The sequence below is a fragment of the Pseudorca crassidens genome, chromosome 3 (genome assembly GCF_039906515.1).
Source record: "Pseudorca crassidens isolate mPseCra1 chromosome 3, mPseCra1.hap1, whole genome shotgun sequence".
NCBI classification, from domain to species: domain Eukaryota; kingdom Metazoa; phylum Chordata; class Mammalia; order Artiodactyla; family Delphinidae; genus Pseudorca; species Pseudorca crassidens.
The window spans coordinates 52,646,190-52,669,210 of NC_090298.1; the positions used below are offsets into that span (position 1 = coordinate 52,646,190).

A 23,021-nucleotide genomic window follows, 5' to 3' on the forward strand; every position below is an offset into this window, starting at 1 on the left:
TTTTTTTCAAATATTTTTGATACAAGGTTGGTTGAATCTTAGGATGCAGAACCTGCAAATATGGAGGGCCGGTTATATTTTGTGCCAGTCTGTTGCCTGTCATTCTCTTTACATTGCAGAACAGGTTTATAGTTTTAACAAAGTCTAGTTTATTATCAATTATTTCTTTCATGGATTGTGCCTTGGGTGTTGTATCTAAAAAATCATCACCATACCCAAGGTCATCTAGGTTTTCTTCTATGTTGTCTTCTAGGAGTTTTATAGTTTCATGTTTTACATTTAGGCCTGTGATCAATTTTGAGTTAATTTTTGTGACAGGTATAAGTTCAGTGTCTAGCTTCATTCCTTTGAGTGTGATTGGTTGTTCTGGCACCATCTGTTGAAAAGACTGTGTTTAGTGCCGTTGTATTGCCTTAAGGGCTATATTTTTTAAAATTGCATTGACTGTAATATTTTTTGGATTTGCGGTCACCTTTTCTCAGAGAAAGGAAGGGTCATTGTGAACTGGGAAGTTATTCTAATGGTGTCTGTGTCATTTTTCCCTGTCATCCATTTTGGGATAGATAGAATATCTCTGTTGAAATTTTATAATTGTTTCCACCCATACGCCATGGGGTTTTATTGCGAGAGACTTCCAGATTCATACATATACCTATAAATGTTTTCTCAACAGGAATATTGAAAGTGTAATTATTATCATGTTGGTTCTTGATGTTTTTGGACGTAAGGTGTCCTTTCATTCATTGAGAATCATTGATGATATGGAACACTATTATACTTGGAGCTTTAAGACTTGCCTCTTGTTTGTCCTGTGATCTTTGTTTATATTTAAATGTGTATATAAAAGCTAATTTAGAGAGATGTCAGAGTTCAGTATGTGAATGAATTTGGCACAAAGCACCTGGCAGTTCTTAGCTGTTCTCACATTTTCCCACTTCCTTTTCTACAGAGAATTTTGAAGAAATTTGTTACTTAAAAAAAGTACTTTCAAAAGTAATGTTTGACAAATTAAGGCTAATTCCATACATTGTCTATTAGATAAGCACAAGAGGATTTAGGTATAGGTGGGACATTTAGAAGTAGAAGCAGCTTAAAATTTGGGTTTGCTTCTCTTCTCTACATATATGATGCTATTTTACTTAAAAAATAAATGTCTTCAGCCCTAAGGGATTTTTAAAATGAGTTAATAAAATTATAAATATACCTAAAATATTAATCTGAATCCTGGTAAAAGTGAAACTTTTTATACATAAGACTTTGATCAAGTGGTGGTATTTTTAAGCTTTTACTTATAAGTGTTAATTAAGCTTTTAAAATCCTTCTGTAACAAGGTGTTAAGATTGATCTGGTTTCCTTTGGAAGGTTTGTGGTGTTTATAATCATAATTAGGCTAAGTTAACCTCAAAACAAACACAGTAGCTGTACAGAAAAATGATGATTTCAAACCTGCCTCGTGTGTGTGTGTGTGTGTGTGTGCGTGCGTGCGTGCGTGCTCACATTTGCTGGTTTCTATCTTTTTCTGCTCTTTGCTCGTGGTTCCTTCTCTATAGCTCCTTTTCTCTTGAACTTAGGAAATACTGTAAGGAAATTTACCTTAAGAAATTAGGGCCTTGTCTTCACCAGGTGGATTTGCATTTTAATAGAGGTTGTTTGGAGAGTGTCCAAAATAAATAATGGTGGAATTTCAAGCACTAGGGCCCTTGTGTCCAGGATTTGCAAATCAGGTCATGCTCTTCAACAGGTTTGGCTCAGTTTCTAGGGCACTGTACATGCTGCATAAAAACATTTTATTGATAGACAGCTTCATTTAAAATGCCACTTAAAGAACAAAGAAGTAATTAGCATATTGAAGTGTTAGGTGGAAAGGAGGAGTCTGTGGTAAGGTAAAGGGCCTCACCTGAGCAAAGGATTTGGCTCAGTAAAGTTGTAAAACTTTAGTTGGGATTAGATTATGGGATTGGGTATAAGTAACTTATTTTAAGGTTTTAAAGGGAGAAGGAAGGTGGTAAAATAAATTGAAATGAAAAGTCAGGTGCTAACTGAATGGGATTAGGAAATCAGTTTGGAATCTTTTGTATTAATACATCATAGTGGCATTAACCAATGTCCTGATATTTTTTCTTTTTTTTAAGCTATTTTTCCATCGAGCTCTAATTCACATACAATAAATAAAGTTCACCTGTTTAAAGTGTACAATCCAGTAATTTTTAGTACATTTACAGGGCCCTGCAACCATCATCATCATCTGAGTCCAAAAAATCTCATCATTTCCCCAGACTCCATACCCATGAGCAGTCACTCCTGTTTCCCACTGCCCCATGACCCTGAACCACTAATCTTTCTGTTTCTATAAATTTGCCTGTTTGAGACATTTCATAAAAATGGAATCGTACAGTATATGGCCTTTCGTGTCTGGCTTCTTTACCATAGCATAAAGTTTCCAAGGTTCATCCATGTTATATCCTTTATCAGTAGTTCATCTCTTTATATAGCTGAATAATACGCATTTCATTGTATGGATATAAAACATCTTGTTTCTCCATTCATTAGTTGATAGATATTAGATTGTTTCTACTTTTTGGCCACTATGGATAATGCTGCTATGAACATTAGTTACAAGTTTTTCTGAAAGCAGGTGTTTTCAGTCCTCTTGGTTTTATACCTAGGAGTGGAATTGATGGGTCATATGGTAACTATGTTTAACTTTTTGGAGGAACTGCCAAATTGTTTTTCAGAAGTGACTACAACAATTTACATTTACATCAGCAATGTATGAGGGTTTCAATTTCTCCACATCTGTCTTGATACCTACCTTTTTTATTGTAGCCATCCCTAGTTGGTGTAAAGTTTTATCTCTTTGTGGTTTTCATTTATATTTCCCTAATGACTAATGATGTTGATCATCTTTTTATGTGCTTATTGGCCATTGGTATTTCTTTGGAGAAATGCCTCTTCAAATCCTTTGCCCATTGTTAAGTTTTGTTATTTGTCTTTTTAGTGAAAGTGAGCCCCAGTGATTTCTCTGCTGTGGGAGGCCATCTATACCAGAAAGCAAGCATGGGCTGGTGGTTTGGGAAAGTTAATGTCCATAGAAGCAGTCCTTAACTAGTGGGAGACAGGAGCAGATGGATAACAGCTTGCCTCTCATCCTATAGGCAGACAGTTCTGAGACCTCCTGTGCGCCTGTCTCAGGGAGTTTAAGTAGAATGAACCCCAGTTGTCTTTAGGGATGACTTTGATAATATACCATTTCTTATATTGGCTTTTCCTCCGTATCTCATTCTCTCACTGCTCCCTCAGGTCATTTCTTAGACAGACTATCTGCATTCAAGTCTTTACCTCAGCCTTTGTTTTTGAGAGAACCCAAACTAAGACAGGTGTCAGTAGAGTACTTAGTATTGAAAGAGTTGATAATATTTCAAGATTTGAAACTGGATGATCACCAAAGGTATGAGTATAGATAGAGAAGAGGGCCAACATCTGTATTCTCAGTCACTATAATGTGTTAAGAGGTTGACATAAAGTGGAGCAATTAGCAAAGGAGACTGAGGTCTGGCCAGTGGTGTAGGAACAAAATCAGGAGGATGTGGTGTCTTGGAAGCTAAGTGAAGAAAATGGGTAAAGTAGTGGGGAGTAATGCTACTACTAAGTCAAGTGAGAGATGAACTTAGAATTGTCTGTTGAATTGGGCAATAGGTAGGCCATTAATAATCTAGGAAGAACAGTTTCCATTGAAGTGATTGGGACAAAAGTGTGATTGGAGTGGGTTTGAGAACTGTTGATGAAAGAATTGAAGTCAGTGCATATAGACAACTTGTTTGGAATTTTGCTGTAAAAGGGAGCAGAGAAATGGGTTAGTAACTGGAGAGATATCCTCAGGAGAGGTCCTTTTTAAGGGAGGAAAAATAACACCTACTCCGTGTCTTGTATTTCTGCATATGATCAAAATCAGTTGTTCCTTAGAATATCTTAGAGAACTAGGGCTCTACTTGGTTTATTTGAGCATCTTGTTCTGTACCCATCAAGGCTTCCCAAATCATCTGTGATGAGTTCATGGAGGAAAAGAAGTTGTTATAAGTCATTAGCAGAAACTAAGAAGATTGGGATTTACTCTGGCATAGAGATGAATACTAGGAAGTAAAGAGAAATAAGGGAATACACACGAAGAAATTAGTCCTACTGCTGGATTGTGTTATGGGAATAGTTTAGAATCCGGGCAAGACTGTATGAGAAAGTATTTTTAAGTTTGAAATAATGCCAAGATTTAATTTCCTACCATGTTAAGCACAACATCATTGTGAATATATGTTTGTGATGCATATTGCCAACAAACGTCTCTTTGCACAGCTTTATTGACCTATTGTTGAAAATAACAGAAATAACTCTGTGTTAGAAGAAGTTGAAATTTACTCACAGACCTTCAGTATTCCTTTTTGGCACAGTTTCACCTTCTCTGAGTTTGGTTATGAGCCATACTGAGCTGCTTTCTTTCCTCATTCTCCCTCTGCTTCCTCCCTCTGATTATAGAATGATCTAATGTTAGGTTCTCAGAGTTAAATAAACCAATTCTAGCTTGGATGTTTGCATTTGTAGTCTTATTTCTAATTGTGGAATGAAAGATTTTTCTGTAAAAATAATTAGGCCCTCTTTTTGTCCCATAAATTGTCATTCCTTCTAAACGGAGATGGAGGAGAATTCTGAAGATTTGTCTTCTACCTTGACCAAATTTGTTTCACAAAGGGGTGAGTCAGACTGGATATCTTCCATGGGAGTATCTTTTCTATATACAGAACTGTTTTATCTACACTGGCAATCTCCTAGTATTTCTTTTTGTTTGTTTGTTTGTTTTTTTCCCCAGAAATTTTATTGCCCTTTCTCCTAGTATTTCTGCTTCTAGTTAGCATATAGGAGGGCACAAATTTTTTTTGGTCCCCTGGTAAGAATAAGAAAAACCTGTAAAGAATAAAAATCACACTTAAAAAAAAAAATAGAGCTAGCAAAAAATCAGTGGAATCAGGGAAGCCTTAGTGAACTGACTTCCGTAGATACATGAACCTCTCATAGGTGAGTCAAGAGTGTGGCAGTTTCGCAGCCAGATTTCAGTATAGGATGAAGCAGGACTTACCATAAATGGAAAGACTGAAGGGATGAATATAAATCATCCAGTCCTCAAGTGACAGTGTGGGCTTTTGCGAAGGGATTGGAATCTGACAGAGCCCCAAAGGCAAAATTAAATCATTAAACCTGATAATTTTATCCACCTTGAATTTTGCCGTAAAGAGGAGTAGAAGCTTAGTTGAAAAATACCTATAGAAATGTATAGTTCTGCAAATTCTAATGTTTCTTAAATTATGGGACACTGCTGGGGTTGAATATAAAGGTAAACCGAACCAAAAATATCTGGAATTGCAGCCCAAATTCTTCCTATCTCAGATTTTGACAAGATCAAAAAGATATGGCTGTGGTTGAAGATGGGAAGTTGGGGGTTGAATTGATCACAGAAGAATTCACTGTAATTAAAGCTGCAGCCAGTCCCAGCTCAAATTGGTTCTAATAGGAAACTGAATTATCAGTCACTCATCCTAACTGAGAGAAGAGCATAGACCCTCTGGGTAATAAGTGAAACTTAACAATATTACATTCAGTTCTCAACTGTTATTTTATAAAAAGCATCTAGAATACTGTGAAAAATTATGAAATATACAAAGAAAAAGGAAAATATGATTGTATAATTAAGAGAAAACAGTTAAGAAAACCAGACTTATTAGATGACCCAGAGTTAGAAGTCAATGAGTTAGGAGACAATGATTTTAAAACAATTTACAGGATAACATGTGAGGGGTTGAGTATTTCAGGAGAGTATTGGGAACTTTGTACCAACACTAGATGTTTTCTAGAACTGAAAAATGCAGTATCTTTTAAAAAAACTATTCAAATGGGCTTGATAGTAGTAAGAAATAGACTAAGAAATGGTGAATGTGTGAATAAATATGAAAGTCTTTTCTGGTTTTTAAATTTATATAAATGACAGTTGAATAGTGTAAAACAAAAAGAAATTGTGGGATTTATAATATGTAGAAGTAAAGTTTATGACAATAGCATGAAATATGAGCGAGAGTAGACGTAAATAAATTATGCTCTTACATTTGTTCATCATATATAAAATTACATAGTATAATTAGAATAGTATAATATTATTTAATGGTGGACTATGATGAATTAAGAATACATACTGTACATTCCTAGAGCAACCACAAAATATGTATAGCTTAAAGTCCATAAAATGAGATAATATAGGAAAAAATAACTATATTTGAAGGCAGGAAAAAAAGGAACAAAGAACAAATAAATAAATAGTAATGTAATAAACTTAAATTAAATCACACCAGTAATTATATTAAATATATATGGTCTACGCCTACCATCAAAACATAGAAATTGTCAGATTGGATAAAATAGTAAGACCCAACTATATGCTTCATATAAATAGGCAATTTAAAGACAAATTTGGTTAAAAGTAATAGTTGGAAAAATATACATTAACACTTACCAAAAGAAAGTTCCTATGGCTATAGTGATATCAGGCAAACTATACTTCAAGACAAGGATTATTAGCAGAGAGAAAGGACATTTTATATGATAAAAGGATCCATTCCTCAAGAAGGTACAAGAACCCTAAATGTGTATTTATTGATACTTTATAAGAGATTCAAAATACATGAAATAAAAATTGACAGAAATAAAACATATTTACACTTACGGTTAGAGATTGCAGTACTTTTCAGTAATTAGTAGAAAAAGAATCCCATAAATTAGTAAGGGTACAGAAGATTTGAACACCACTCTCAATCAGTTTAACCTGACATTTTTTGAACACTAAACCCAAGAGATGCAGAATGTGACATTTAAATATACATGAAACACTCACCTCAGTAGATCTCATGTGGGGCTGTCAAAACTTCAACATATTGTGAAGACTTGAAATCATAATATTATTTTTTCTGATTACAGTGGAATTAAATTAGAAATCAGGAACAAAATGAGGTTTAGTAGAGCCCTGAATTCTTTTTTTTTTGGCTGTACCACGCAGCTTGTGGGATCTTAGTTCTTCAACCAGGGATTGAACCCAGGGCCCTCGGCAGTGGGAGCTCCAAGTCCTAACAACTGGACTACCAGGGAATTCCCAATCCCTGAATGTTTTGAAATTAAGGTGATTCTGAATAACTCATGGGTAAAATAATAAATCAAATGGGAAATTAGCATTTTAAACAAATTCAGCAAAAAGACAACATACCAAATTTTATGAAGTGCATCTCAGAATTTATAGCTTTAAATCTTGAAGAATAAAGTATTAGAATCAATTACTTAATAAGCTTTACCCTAAGAGTCAGAAAAAGACAAATTCAAAATAAATAAAAGGCCGAAAAAATAGAGAAAAGTGAAATCAGGGAAATGGAAAATGTCCCATAAGTAAATGAACAAATTATGAAGTTTTCTCTTTGAAAAAATCAATACAGTTGGTAAACTTAAGCTTAAAACTACAGCAATTTATATAGCTCTTGAATTTGTGAATCAGCAAGTGGTCTTTTATCCTATAAAGAATTACAGCATCATGTCCTCAGGGCTGCATTCAAGGAAGGTAAAAGCAGAAGTTGTAAATCTTCTTGAGGCATAGGCACTGTTACTTGCCTAACTTCTGCCACATTGAGTTGGTATAAGTCACAGTTCAGCCCAAATTCAAAGAGTGGGGAAATAGACTCTGCATCTCTTGATCTCAGGTGGTATAAAACATTGTGGCCATGTTTCTTAATTTACGCTGGTTAAATCAGAAACAGTAAAGAGTCTGAGGTTTTACCCTACTTACAATCTAAAATGTTAACTTGCCAGAAAACACAAGACTTCTAGACCAGAAACAAAGGGTTTATTACTCCCTGAAAATCAGCAACCAGGGCAATATTTTGTGTCAGTTACCTGAGCCGAAATCTTCATAGGGCTTCACAGTGAGGGTCAGATGGTACCTGCACAGATAGTAGTGTGCATTACAGAAGGGGAACCCCAAATTAGAAAACTCTGATCTTTCATAGGACCACTTATGACCTGTCTGTCCTCTCCTCAGGAGAGTGGAAGATAGAAACCTTATTTTTACTCTGGAATTTAAACAAATTGTCTCTGGAGAGAGGACATTGAACTGTCTCAGTGTTGCTAAGTGTTATTATCTGGAATGTATCCTTGTATAAACATCTTAAATTGGCTGTAAATGACATTGCTCAGTGGACCCAGACCATGCAGAAATGTGAGATGTTCATGGAGAATTGTTTTCTAATATAGTATATCCTCTTGTACAATAATTTGCAATCCTCCCGTATACAAAATTTTGTCATTCTTTTCTACAAAAGTCTTTTCCCACTAGAGTGTCATGTAAGGCTTGAGTCCAGTATCTTATCATCTAACTGAGTTCCAAGTACAGATGAGGCTCTGCTATGCCATTTTGTAATTAGAGAAATGCAAAACACAAATACAGCGAGCTACTTGTCTGCACCTACTACATAGGTTAATGTTAAGAAAGATTGAGAATATCGAGTGTTGGTGAGGAATTGATTGGAACTCTGGGAGTGTTAAAACCACTTTGTAAAATGACTTGTTTGTTTATTCCTTTTTTTTAAAAAAATAAAATTAAACATGCTTATAGACTTTGATCTAGCAATTTCACTCCCATATTTACCCACAAGGACTGAAGCCTGCATTCTCCTAATACTTGTACACAAATGTCATAGCACTCTTATTTAGGATAGGTTGCCTTGACCAGGGTGTTGACTGGAAATTAGCACATGGGAACTTTCTAGGGTGATAGAAAGATTTTATGTCTTGGTTGCTTTTGGTTATATGGATGTATGCATTTCCCAAACTTTACTCTAAAGGTCTTTTTTATTATGTTAAGTTATTTGTAAAAATATAAAGTGGAAGTTTCTGCAAATGTGGGAACTCCGTATAACTTTAGTATGTATGTCAACTATTTTATTCCACATTAAGATTTTTTTTTTGGCATATTTAGGCTAACCATGTTTTGATGTGAAAGTTTGATTAACAGTGCTGACATTGAAGAAGCTCTCAGCTTTCTGCTGAATTAGAATTAGGCTAGCAGGGGTCAGACAGCAACATTGACCTTGTAAGTGTGAAATTTAGCTATTTCACCAGCCTCCTTTCCTCATTTCTTGCTGTATATGTTGTAGGCATAGCACATTTTATACATTCAGTTATTTTTGTCCTTCACAATCAAATGCTCCTATACAGTATTTGTTTTTTTCATTACATAGCTTTTTTTACGTTTTTATTTTTGCTCTTTTGCACATAACTATTTTCATTGTTTACTATTCATGTACTTACCGGTAATGGGTTAATAATGTCCATAAAATGCCTTAGAATTAAGCACAGGTTGTACCAAATACAGATTAACAAATACTGTGATAGCCATGATTAAACTAAAATGATCGTACACAACCACTAAATACCATCTAATGGCTATGGGCATGCCTGAGGAGCCTTTGTTGTGCATTTCAACTTCTGAACTCATTTAAAAAGATGGTTCCAACATAAGATTTCTCTTAAATCTAGCCAAGTATAACTTGTGATCTCTTCAGATCCATAGGGAAGTATAACATACTATATTTTAGAAAACCTTTATAGTGATTTCACTTTTCAGTTGGTACAGTAATCCCCCAAATGAGAATTTATCAAAAAAGGATGGAAAGGGAAAAAGATGGTGGTTTGAGTATAGATGAAATAATATTGACTATGGATTGATTATTGTTGAAACTGTTAGAAAAAAGTATCACATCAGCATTTTGTGTATGATAAAGAATCTTGAGTTTTATATCTCATCTCCTAAATCAGAATCTCTAGGGAGAAGCTACGGTAATCTAGTAGTAATTTTAAAAATACCCTAAGTGAATATCGTTTAGCTAGTTGTACCATGGCACCCGAGGTTTCTTTTGTTTTGTTCTCCTCCTCATGAGCAGCTTTTTTTTTTGAAACTGATGGGAAACTTTGTTAGGATGGTCTATGAATGGTTTTCCAAATCTCTTTATAAAAATATATCTCTCTCTCTTGCTAGATTATTCGCATCTGCCTACAAATCCACTGCTGTGACTCTTGATTCACATTCTGCTCTCTCTACTGCTCTATTTTTCCAGTGTCTTTTTTAGCGAAACTACCTGAGTTGCCTGTATTTGCTGTGTCAGATTATCCTCTTCCTATTTCTTGAATCCCCTCCAAACAGTGTTTTGTCTTACCACTGCCCAGTAAGATAATCAATGACCTTTACATTATTACACAGTGACAGTTAAAGTTCTTACTAAGATAGTTGATAACTTCCTCCTTGAAACATTTTTTTCCATTTAGCTTTTAGGATATCACACTTTGGGTGGGTGGTTGGGGGGTAGTTTCTCTTGACTCACTGACTGCTTCTCTTCAATGTTCTATTTCTGGTTCTATTTCTTCTTTATGACCTATTTTTATAATATCTCAGGGCTCAGTCATTGAATCTGTTTTCTTCCCTCCCTTCCTTCTTTCCCTTCTTCTTTTCTTTCTTTTTTGAACCTGTACTCTTCTGTCCACATTCATGCCCTTGATTCTTTCATCTAATTTCATTACTTTAAATATCATCTCTAAACAGATAACTTACAAATTTATATCCTCAGTTTGGATTTCTCCCCACATCTCTGAATACCCATATCCAACTGCCTATGTAGGATCGCAGTAGGAAAGCTTTCAGGTATTTCAAGCTAAAGTCTTGAAACACAAACTTCCTTCTCTCTTCTCTCTAACCTGCTCCTTCTGTAGCCTTATTCCATCTCAGTTCATTGGCAATGCCATTTTACCAGACAACTATGTATGTGGAAGTACCTTGAGTGACAGAGTAAGTGGCCATCTTTGCTTGATATATGCAAAGGTATTTTTTGTGGCATGTACTATGGGTGGAATTTGTGGAGAAGGTTAAACAACTCAGCAGTCCTAAACAATTTAACATAGAGACATATAGCCCAATATATTTAAAGTGACCCTGTAAATTCTGAAACACACTTATTAATATCTTTAAAAAAAGATTATTTATGATGTATATACATTAATGCTGTTATTTTGGGTTTTGGGCTGTCTTATTTTGGAATGGTTACAGGTACAGAAAACCTAGCAATGGTTTAAGCAAATAGGGGTTTAGTTTTCTTATAAACCAAGAAATCCAGATATTTCTGTAGTTCAGCTACTCAACTGTGCTATTAGAGACCCCCAGCTTGTTTTGTCTTTCTACTCTGTCAGCCTTTTTGGTAGGTTTTTAATCCTCATGCTTGTTGACTCATAGTCATAGGATAGAAGTAGACATGTTCACATCTGTCCCTGGATAAGGAAAGCAAATGTTTTTCCAGGGCCAACCCCCATCGCACCCCCAAATTAGACTTCTAAGTATATGTTGTTGATGTTAACTGTGTCATCCATTACCTGTTCACCCTTCTTGGAAAGCTCAAAAGTGGGTTTTTAGCTGGGTCTATTACCACCCTGAATAAGGAAAATTCTGGAAAGGGGGAAAAGACTGGTAAGCAATTAACAGTGTCTGCTGCATAGAACCATCAAAAATTACTAAATTTAAATTGGTGATTAGAGTTTATTTGCTTGGGAAAACTTTATTATTTTTCAGTAAGGGCAAATAAATGGGGTTTTAATGGTAGATAGAGAGGTATTTATTATTTGATATAGATGAGGGCTCTCAATAGTTCACAAATGTGTGATGAACAGTAAATCCAGTGACTGGTTGAGAAGGTAGCCATGTATTTAGAAGTTAGCAAATTTGTGTGTGTCAGTTTATGGGGCTGAATTATTGAGAATTTTAATTTACATTTTGAGGTAAATAAGAAATTAGAAGAGATATTCCTTAAAGTCATAAAGATCTATTTTTATTGTTAATTTTGTTTCTTTTTATGGTTTCCATAGAATGTTGGCTCAATTAAGAAACATCAGGGAGATAAATTCAACCCAGTGGTAAGTAGTTTTAATTTCTTTTGTTAGAAAATGTTTGGGTTATTATGCCTTTTTTTTTGGTTGGCCTCTCTTCCTCCATTTGGTTAGAATGTTTTTGTGTCTGCCGTTTTAAGTCTGATTTCTAAGTGGCTCTTATATCACAACACTAAAATTCTAATTAGCGGTCCCCTGTTGATCACTTCCTGTTCCGATCAGGCCAGTCTTTCTCCCTTTGGTTTATTACTTCTTTGCAGTATTGTGTAAGGGAGGATCTCTTTGGGTCTTGTTATTCATTCCCTTTCATATGGTGCTTTCCTCTTGTGACCTCAATAATTAAGGTCCCCCTCCTTTCTTATCAATCAGAAGTTTTTAGTCTAAATTGGGATCCATTTTTGTATTGGTTCAGGCCCACTGAATTCTGAGGTCTAAGTTGCTCTTTCCACTGTCTCTGTCCACAGGAAGTTTTGTTTTCTTTTGTTTTTTGGGGGGGAAGTTTTCTTTTGTTTTTGTTTTTTTGAGGAAGTTTTCACTTGAGATGTAAACTCTTTGCAGTTTCCTAGAGCTGAGTGTCTAATCTTTTTCTGAATTCATGGTCTCTTCTGAGAAGTTCTGCAGTATGATTACCACTACAGAAAAGTCTTGGAAGTCTTTTTACCTTTATTAACAATTCTGCCTTGTAACTTGCCTCCTACCTCAAGTGCCCTGCACAGATGACTTAAATATAGTAAAATAAATACACTTTTTTTTTTTTTTGGCCACACTGTGCCGCATGCAAGATCTTAGTTCCCCGACCAGGGATTGAACCCGTGCCCCCTGCATTGGGAGTGCAGAGTCTTAACCACTGGACCACCAGGGAAGTCCCTACACTCTTAAACCATGTACATTTGGTAATAACATTTCATGTCCCTTATTCTCAGCTGGGAGTTATACTTCCAAATCCATTATGATTTCTGGAAAATGGATTTTTTAGGCCATATCTTACAAGTTATTGCATACTATCATATAAATATAAGCATACAGTAGTTATAATATGAACCAGAATAATAGTTTGAAATATTGTATTAGTGCTGCCTCCTAGAACTTTCTGCAGTGATAGAAATGTTCTGTATCTTCTGTTATTTAGTATGGTATCCATTAGCCACCTGTGGCTATTGAGCATTTAAAATATGGTCAGTGTGACTGAAACCAGATTTAAAATTTTGTCTGATTTAACTTGAATTTTCAGGTTAGTGGCTACCAGATTGGACAGAGCAGATAGAGTTTTTTTCCCGTTTTTCTTAAGTGTCCCCCTAACTCATTATCAGTTGAAGTCTTAGAATCTCTTGAAAAAGAAAGTGTATATTCATTTTTAGAATATTTATTATCTCATTAAACACAAGTATAAGCTAAATTCCCCTTTAGGGATTAAATTCTTATTATTAGATCAATAAGACTGCTTATTCTTATCAGTAAAATACACCTTCATATAAACATAGATTAAGCATATTCAGTAAACTTTATTGACAAAGTAATTTTTTGTTTTTCTTGAGGTAATAATTGACATATAACATTGTATTAGTTTCAAGTAATACAACGTAGCGATTCAGTATTTGTATATGTTGCAAAATGATCCTCACAATATGTCTAGTTAACATCCGTCACCATACATAGTAACAATTTTTTTTCTTGTGATGAGAGCTTTGGATCTACTCTCTTAGCAACTTTCAAATATACAGTACAGTATTATTAAGTATAGTCACCTTGCTGTACATTACATCCCCATGAGACAAAAATTTTAGATAGAATCATTTGATGTTTGACATCATAGTGTAAAGGAGGAAAAATTTTTCCTTCACCCTCTTAGGGTTCCTGGCTGGGTGTGAAAATTAAACTGACAAAGACAGATTAAAAGGAGAAAAATATATACATTTATTTAATGTAAGTTTTAAGTGACACAGGGAGCCTTTGTAAGGAAAGGAAGACCCAAAGAAACAGTTAAACCTGAGTATTTTTATGCCGTGTTTGATGAAGTGGACAGTTGTGTAGAAATACTTTAGATCAAAGAGTATGAAGTAAGTGTAGTAAACTGGGGGAGATTTAACAAGTCCTGTTCATTAGAATTCTTCTTCCTTTGTCTTCAGAGATACCTCCTGGTATAGGGAGGGCACCTTTCACAGGAGGATTTTATTACCTGTTTCAGGGGAGAACGGCGTGGAAGGTCAGAGTGACCTTCCTGCTTCTGCTATTTTATCAAACTCCTTTAGCTTAAAATATTCAGTATGCCATATTTTGGGGTGCCATATTTTGGGGTGGTTTGTCCTGAACCCCATCGGTAGCTTGTTTTTGTAAACCCTAAAGGAGAAGTATGTAATAAAGACTTACTGATATTTGAATTATTTCACGAATCTGAGTTCAAGTATATCATTATATATTGAGAAGCAGTATAGTGGACTACAAGCACAGAATCAGTTTCTTTTTGGAAAAATAGGGATAATAATAATACATGCCTTAGAAAGATACACGAGGATGAAATGAGAATAAGCATATAGGTTTTTTTGTGTGTGTGTGTGGTACGCGGGCCTCTCACTGTTGTGGCCTCTCCCGTTGTGGAGCACAGGGTCCGGACACGCAGGCTCAGCGGCCATGGCTCATGGGCCCAGCCACTCTGTGGCATGTGGGATCTTCCCAGACCGGGGCACGAACCCGTGTCCCCTGCATCAGCAGGCGGACTCTCAACCACTGCACCACCAGGGAAGCCCATAGTTTTTTTTAAATATTTTATTTTATTTTATGTTTTGTTGAGGCACGAGGGCTCTCTAGTTGTGGCATGCGGGTTCAGTAGTTGCAGTGCGCAGGCTTATTTACCCCACGGCATGTGGGATCTTAAGTTTCCCGACCAGGGATCAATCCATGTCTCCTGCATTGGAAGGCAGATTCTTAACCACTGGACCACCAGGAAAGTCCTGAAACATACAGTTTATATAAAGAATTTAGCACAGTGCCTGGCACACATGGTAAGAATAGTCAGATTTTTTTTTTTTTAATTGCAAGGGAAATACTTATCCTATTGTCAAACTCTTTAAGAATATGATATAATTAGAAGAGTTAGAAGCAGTGCCTTGCAGAGCCACATTGGAGCCTGAGGCAAAAGAAAAAAAATTAGTCATACTGATTCTGTCTTTATTTTTAAATTTACCATTTTGGTCATTAATGGATTATTTTTCAGTGATTTGGTTTTTTTTTTAAAAGATATTGCATTAAAATATTGAATTTGATTACTGAGTTTGTGTGTGTGTGTGTGTGTGTGTGTGTGTGCGTGCCTGAGGCATTTGCTGCACTGGCTTCAACCTAGCCTTGGCTCTGGGTAGAAGTAATCTAATACTCTCATAGAGTCTTCTGCTTAGGGCAAGAATTTATTATTCTTTTACAAAGAATTGATAACATTAATTAGCAATCATTTATTGATGTAGGCGTTTCTTTGGTAGTATAATGTTAGCCTCCTAGTTGGAATTAATCTCTGTATGAACGTTGTGTTCTTAATAAAATTAGCCTTGAGAATTTTCACTAATTCAGAATTGAGCCTTTCCCCCCAATTAGATCGAAATAATGAAGTCTGCACTTTACTGGAGCAAATTTCTTCTCTATTGTGTAAACTTATACACATATAAGACCTATAAACTTTAGAAAAATTAAAAGAACAATATTAATTGAAACAAAATATACTTGGCTTAGATTGGAATTTTGATGTGGGAGAGTTACAGGAAAGTTAATGGCTGGTTAGAAGACCTGAAAATATCTTTGCACGCCCACTTTCTACTCAGAACTACATAGAGTCAAGTTCTTAATTGAGAAACAGCTCTTAGTCAGAAATTAAAGAAATATCTTTGTTGTATTAGGGTTTTTCTTGTTGAGGATGAGCAGACTAATAAAGCATGTTTCTTTTTAAAAAAATTGTTTTTAAATTAGCTTATAATTGCTTTACAGTGTTGTGTTATTTTCTGCTGTACAACGAAGTGAATTAGCTATATGTATATGTATATCCCCTCCATCCTGGACCTCCCTCCCACCACCCCCCATCCCACCTATCTAAGGACATCACAGAACACTGAGCTGAGCTTCCTGTGCTTTATAGCGTGTTCCCACTAGCTGTCTGTTTTACGCATGGTAGTGTATATATGTCAATCCTAATCTCCCAATTCATCCCACCCTCCCTTTCCCACCCCCATGTCCACATGTCCATTCTCTACGTCTTTGTCTCATTCCTGCCCTGTTAATAGGTTCATCTGTACCATTTTCTAGATTCCACATATATGTGTTAATGTACGATATTTGTTTTTCTCTTTCTGGCTTACTGCACTCTGTAAGACAGACTCTAGGTCCATCCACATCTCTACAAATGACCTAATTTCATTCTTTTTTATGGCTGAGTAATATTACATTGTATACATGTACCACATCTTCTTTATCCGTTCATCTGTCATTGGACATTTAGGTTGTTTCCATGTCCTGGCTATTGTAAATGGTGCTGCAGTGAACATTGGGGTACATGTGTCCTTTTGAATTATGGTTTTCTCAGGGTATATGCCTAGTAGTGGCATTGCTGGGTCATATGGTAGTTCTATTTTTAGTTTTTTAAGGAACCTCTATAGTGTTCTCCACAGTGGGGTTCCCTTTTCTCCACACCCTCTCCAGCATTTGTTGTTTATAGATTTTCTGATGATGGCCATTCTGACCAGTGTGAGGTGATAACCTCATTGTAGTTTTTTTTTTTTTTAAATTAATTAATTAATTTTTGGCTACATTGGGTCTTTGTTGCTACACACAGGCTTTTTCTAGTTGTGGCAAGCGGGGGCTACTCTTTGTTGTGGTGCCCAGGCTTCTCATTGTGGTGGCTTCTCTTGTTGCGGAGTACAGACTCTAGGCCCGTGGGCTTCAGTAGTTGTGGCATGCGGGCTTCAGTAGTTGTGGCTCGCAGGCTGTAGAGCGCAGGCTCAGTAGTTATGGTGCACGGGCTTAGTTGCTCCACGGCATGTGGGATCTTCCCGCACCAGGGCTCGAACCTGTGTCCCCTGCATTGGCAGGCATATTCTTAACCACTGTGCCACCAGGGAAGTCCCACCTCATTGTAGTTTTGATTTGCATTTCTCTAATAATTAGTGATGTTGAGCATCCTTCACGTGCCCCTAGGCCATCTGTATGTCCTCCTTGGAGAGATGTTTATTTAGGTCTTCTGCCCATTTTTTGATTAGTTTGTTTTTTTGATATTGAGCTCCATGAGCTGTTTTGTATATTTTGGAGATTAATCCTTTGTCTTTTGCTTCGTTTGCAAATATTTTCTCCCATTCTGAGGGTTGTCTTTTCGATATGGTTTCCTTTGTTCTGCAAAAGCTTTTAAGTTTCATTAGGTCCCATTTGTTTATTTTTGTTTTTACTTTCATTACTCTGGGAGGTGGGCCTATATGCTTATAGAAGCATATAATTGGTTACTTAATGGATCATTTTGTGAAGTACAGAAGTGCTTGAGTTTAATTTGAACTTCACTAGATATAAAATTTGATAATAAAGCAATGTTAAATGCATTCTATTTAATGTGTTGGGGAGGAGATATCTGTGATATCTGTGATATGTAATATGTGATATGTAAATGTAAATATGTGATATGTAATATGTGATATGTAAACTGTGAGAATTGAATTGGAATAATTTGTTTTGAAAAATTGTTATAATACATGTTTTCACTAAATTTAATTTTGTTTGTATATTGCAGTGTCTAAAAATGACTACAAAACGAAGTTTGTTTGTGCGGTTGGTACCATGTCGTTGTCTACGAGGAGAAGAGGAGACCGTCACTACTCTTGATTATTCTCATTGCAGTTTGGAACAGGTTCCCAAAGAGATTTTTACTTTTGAAAAAACTCTGGAGGAGCTCTACTTAGATGCTAATCAGATTGAAGAGCTTCCAAAGGTATGTTAATCCAGTCTTTCAAGAATTGCCTTTGGGGCTTCCCTGGTGGCGCAGTGGTTGAGATCCCACCTGCCGATGCAGGGGACACAGGTTCGTGCCCCAGTCCGGGAAGATCCCACATGCCGCAGAGCAGCTGGGCCCATGAGCCATGGCCGCTGAGCCTGCGTGTCCGGAGCCTGTGTTCCGCAACGGGAGAGGCCACAACAGTGAGAGGCCCACGTACCAAAAAAAAAAAAAAAGAATTGCCTTTGCTTATTTTTATGCCTAGAAATATGATATTCCCAATGTTGCCATAATGCTGTATGTGTATATATATATATATGTGCATTGTTTCCCGTTTTTTTGGTTTAATTTCACCTTAGCGTGTGCAACATGACTCAAATTTTTTTAGATAGAATTTTTAACCTTTATCTCTTCAAGTTAATTGCTTAAATACTTGTGCAGATAATTTAAAATTTTGTATTTAATTCCAGTACCTTAGGCACTAAGGTAGACAATAAGACTGCACAATTTCTGCAGCCAATAGATTTAACTAGACAAAGAATTGAAATTAATGTTTTTCTGGTTTTCCTGAGACATTGATCTACATTATAGTTATTGAGGATAAATTGTCTTTTCGGTTATCACATCAGAATTTTGCTTTTTAACAGCTTTGTAGAGGTAGTATTCTGTTTTCCCCATTTTTGGAAAAGTTTTGGAGGACTTAACATTTCTGAAATGTAGGAGCAACTAGCAGGAGAAAATAGGTTTGTTGCCATGAAACATCATCTCACATTAACAACTTCTTTGCTAAAATTTTTTAGTGGCGGCTACTTTTTTTTCCTTAAATTCTAACCTGTCTTCATCCTCTACTCAGTTTCTTTTTTTTTTTTTTTGCGGTACGCGGGCCTCTCACTGTTGTGGCCTCTCCCGTTGCGGAGCGCAGGCCCAGTGGCCATGGCTCACGGGCCCAGCCGGTCCGCAGCATGTGGGATCTTCCCGGACCAGGGCGCGAAACCGCGTCCCCTGCATTGGCAGGCGGACCCTCAACCACTGCGCCACCAGGGAAGCCCCTCAGTTTCTTATTGTTGCGCGGAAAGCTACCATAGTTTTGTCAGAGAGCTTTACCGCCCACACAGCAGTGGTTTTCAAGCTGTGGGTGAAGACTCATTAGTGGCTCATAAAAATCAATTTAATATATGGGGCATTTCCAAATAATGAACTATTATTTGGACTGGAAGATTTAGAAAATAAAAAATACAGGATACCCAATTAAATTACACTTTTCAGATAAACAGTGAATAATTTCTTAGTATAAGTGTATCTCATGCAGTATATAGGACATACTTTCACTAAAAAATTATTGTTTATCTGAAATCCAAGTTTAATCAGGCATCTTGTATTTTATCTGGCAACCTTAACTGTCATAGAGTAGAAAATAAAGAGGGTTGCATGTATCTATTGTAACTTAAAGCATTTGTTTTAGATTTGTGTGTGTGTATATATACATACCGGATGGCAGCAGGTTTTTTTTGTTTTTTGGGGTTTTTTTTTTTTTTGCGGTATGCAGGCCTCTCACTGTTGTGGCCTCTTCCGTTGCGGAGCACAGGCTCCGGACGCGCAGGCTTAGCGGCCATGGCTCACGGGCCCAGCCGCTCCGCGGCATGTGGGATCTTCCCGGACCGGGGCACGAACCCGTGTCCCCTGCATCGGCAGGCAGACTCTCAACCACTGCGCCACCAGGGAAGCCCGGCAGCAGTGTTTTGAAAAAGGTTTTCTTTGGGTGGCCAGTAGTAAAATCATTTTGAAAGTAGTGCTATCCAAGATTGTCTTATAAAAAAAATCTGTGTATAGATGTGGATAAAATATTAAAGGTTGTGGGTTGCATGTTCATGAATTTCTCCCCTAAGTTGTAATAGGGTGCTTTGTAATTGACTGTTCCCTTGTATATTGTTTTTCAGCAAGTAATTTATCTTCCTTAGCTAGTTCTCCTAGAGTAAATGGAAGACTAAAATTAGTCCCTTTTTCTAATCACCACCAGCAAGGTCTCAGTCTGGGGACTGTGTTGAAAAGAGAGGCTTGCTATGATAGTGAAAATAACTGAATCACTTATCATGCCTAGCAATTTTCCATTTTTGGAAGAATGCTCTTCTTAAATAGGACTTATTCAGTGCCATCCTGTGCATAGTTCTGTTGTTTTCTAAAGACTCTTCTTTTTTGGAATAATTCTAAATTCACAGCAAAATTAAGAGGAAGGTACAGAGATTTCCCAAATACATAGCCTGTCCCCACACATGGATGGCCTCCACCCTTATCAGCATCCCCCACCAGAGTGGTTAAACCACCAGAGTAGTGAAAACTGATGAACCTATGTTGAAAAATCATAATCACCCAAAGTTCATAGTTTACATTATGATTTGCTCTTGGTGTTGTGCATTCTGTGGGTTTGGACAAATATATAACGACATGTATTCATCATTATGCTGTCAAACAGAGTATTTTCAGTGCCCTAAAAATCCTCTATGCTCTGTACAGTTTTTTGGTATGGGGCTTAGAAGTAGCCCATTTACTTACTGCTTTTGGTTAAATATATTTTGATCACGTTTCATTATTGTGATTTTAGCATAACAGTATATTTACTCCCTTATTTATTTTGTGCTCCCAAATCAGAATTCTATATTTTAAGTCATTTAAAATCAGTTGTACATATTTGAATTTAATTTATATAAACTTTCATTTTGGAATAAGGATGCTTGGAATACAAGATCCAAAGTTTACCATATTTAACAGCCACTTATTTTTTATGACCTTAGCAGAAAATACACCATATGCTTATTTTCACTAAGTGCATTTCACCCAGGGCAGAAGTGTGAAGATATAAATCATTCTGAGTAGTCCAATTGTGTTCAGATCCATAATAGCATAAAATAATAAGAGATCTTCCCTGGTATTTGTGTAGGTATAACTCATTCAGTTTTAATGATATTAATAATATTTGTTTGTGTAAAGGTTAATAAATGAAATATTTAAGGAAACTTAAGGAATAATCAAAATACTTCTCTACCTTGTTTCAACAGCAACTTTTTAACTGTCAATCTCTACATAAACTGAGTTTACCAGATAATGATTTAACAACATTACCAGCATCTATTGCAAATCTCATTAATCTCAGGGAACTGGATGTCAGCAAGAATGGTAAGATTTTTTTTCCCCCTAACTTTTTGTACTTGGGAACATGTTATATTATTAAAATTTCTATTGTGTTTTAGCAAATAAAAAGAATTAAAAAGTCAGATTGTAATGTACTACCATAATTAACTTTCATATATATATAAATGATCTATGAGAATTTAAAGGCAGAGAGTAAGTATAAACAATTTTAAATGACTGTTTAATTAAAATGCTGTGGGTAAATGCATGTACATATTTATATATCCTTATATCTATTTTTTTATATATATTTACAGCCCTGTTTGTGATGGTGAGAAACTAGTAACAACTAACTTTAATGTCTGTTGTTGATTACATAATTTGATGCATCCATAAGAGTGGAGTGTAATGTAGCTCCATCAATACTGACATAAAATACAGTGTAGTGGTAAAGGTTAAAAAAAAAAGTTGTGCAACATAAACGAATTGAACATCAACAAATATTTATTGAGAGACCACTCTGTGCCAAATATTTTATTAGGAGTTGGATTACAATTAACGATGAAAAGTAAAAGGACATGGTCACTGTTCTCCTGGGCACACAGTCTTGGTTTTGTTTGTTTAGTTTGATAAACGTTGAAGAAAGTATGGAAGATATATTCCAAAATGTTAAGTGCTTACCTTGGAGAGAGAGAGAAGTAGACACTTGAAAATTTTAGAATGAGCATATATTCCAATATATTGGAATAATATTGGAATAAGCATTTCCCAAGAGCAAGGAAATCCTTATACGTAACCACAATATCATTATCACGCTCAAGAAATTTGACATCACATTTTCCCTTTTTAGCTATTTGCTCACCTAATAATGCCCTTTTTAGCTATTTGCTCACCCTACCCCCACCTTCAAGTTAAAGATCACATATAGCATTCAGTTGTGTCTCTTTGATCTTTCAAAACCAAGAATACTTTGCCCATGTTTTTGTGACATTGTCATTTTTGTGGAGTTCGGGTCATTTGGTTTTTAATTTGTGTGAGTTTTCTTCTCATGATTTTATTTTAGGTTAAATAAATTTCCTCAGCTTGAAACTTCTCTTTAAGGGCAGTTTGAAATTTGTTTCCATTCCTTGTGCTTAATAGATTGGCAAGTATTGCTTGATAAATTCCAAAGTAAATGAACTTGATCCATTACATTGTGCTCTGCATATGCTGACAGTTAAGTAGCGTTATAGAACTTCGGAACTGTTGTGACATTAGAAGTCATCAAGTGTAACCTTCCACTCCAAAGGGGTATCTTTTCTACTTTTTGGTCTTTTAGAATGAGAGATGTTAAGGTGTAAGGAAAGAGACCTGAAATAATCTGGGTGTTATTGATAAAACTCTATGCACCTGGGAAAGGCTAGTAACCCACGTAACTAGTCTTCATGATATAAAACTATTACTTGGCTCAATAATGAACACGCTTACATATATCCTCCTGAAAATGCACTCATTCCAGACTTATTACTCTAAATTGAGAATGGTGCAGTTATGGCCCTGCAGCATCATTAAATTAATATCTTAGACTTCCATGCAACTTCTTGAAGAATAATGTGTTGGAGTTAAGACAACCTATTGAACTGTAGTGTTTCTTTTTTTCATTCTAGTTTCAGCAGTTCCTTCTTGCTTATATTGAAAACCTGCTTTGTACAACTGTGTCAGCGTGTGTTTTTGAGGAGTTGGAGATAATTTCTATGTGACCAAAAGATTTAGGATAAGCACTTAAATATTCTGCCCTGAAAGAGAATGGCTTTAATAATTGTTGCCAACAAAACCTTACAAGTTATTTTCATTGAAAATTAAGTTGATTTATCTGTTCTTCTCTTTCTGTGTGATCTCATCTGTTTTTTAAACGGCAGAATCAGTCCCTTGCCTTTTACTTGTTTCCTTGTTTTTTTTT

The 23,021-nt window shown here is 35.9% G+C and overlaps 1 protein-coding gene across 13 annotated transcripts in view; it reads left to right on the forward strand.

Annotated features, from left to right (window-relative positions):
* Nucleotides 1–23,021, forward strand: part of ERBIN (erbb2 interacting protein) — a 107,490-nt gene that overhangs the window by 21,831 nt on the left and 62,638 nt on the right. For 12 of the 13 annotated variants that reach the window (XM_067730832.1, XM_067730836.1, XM_067730839.1 and 9 more), the window contains exons 2-4: nucleotides 11,983–12,030; nucleotides 17,756–17,953; nucleotides 21,010–21,127. In XM_067730832.1, the coding sequence (XP_067586933.1) occupies nucleotides 17,765–17,953; nucleotides 21,010–21,127 (307 nt within the window). In that variant the 5' untranslated portion in view covers nucleotides 11,983–12,030; nucleotides 17,756–17,764. Of the gene's footprint in view, nucleotides 1–4,684; nucleotides 4,743–11,982; nucleotides 12,031–17,755; nucleotides 17,954–21,009; nucleotides 21,128–23,021 lie in introns of all 13 variants that reach the window. The other variant, XM_067730833.1, reaches the window with a different exon arrangement.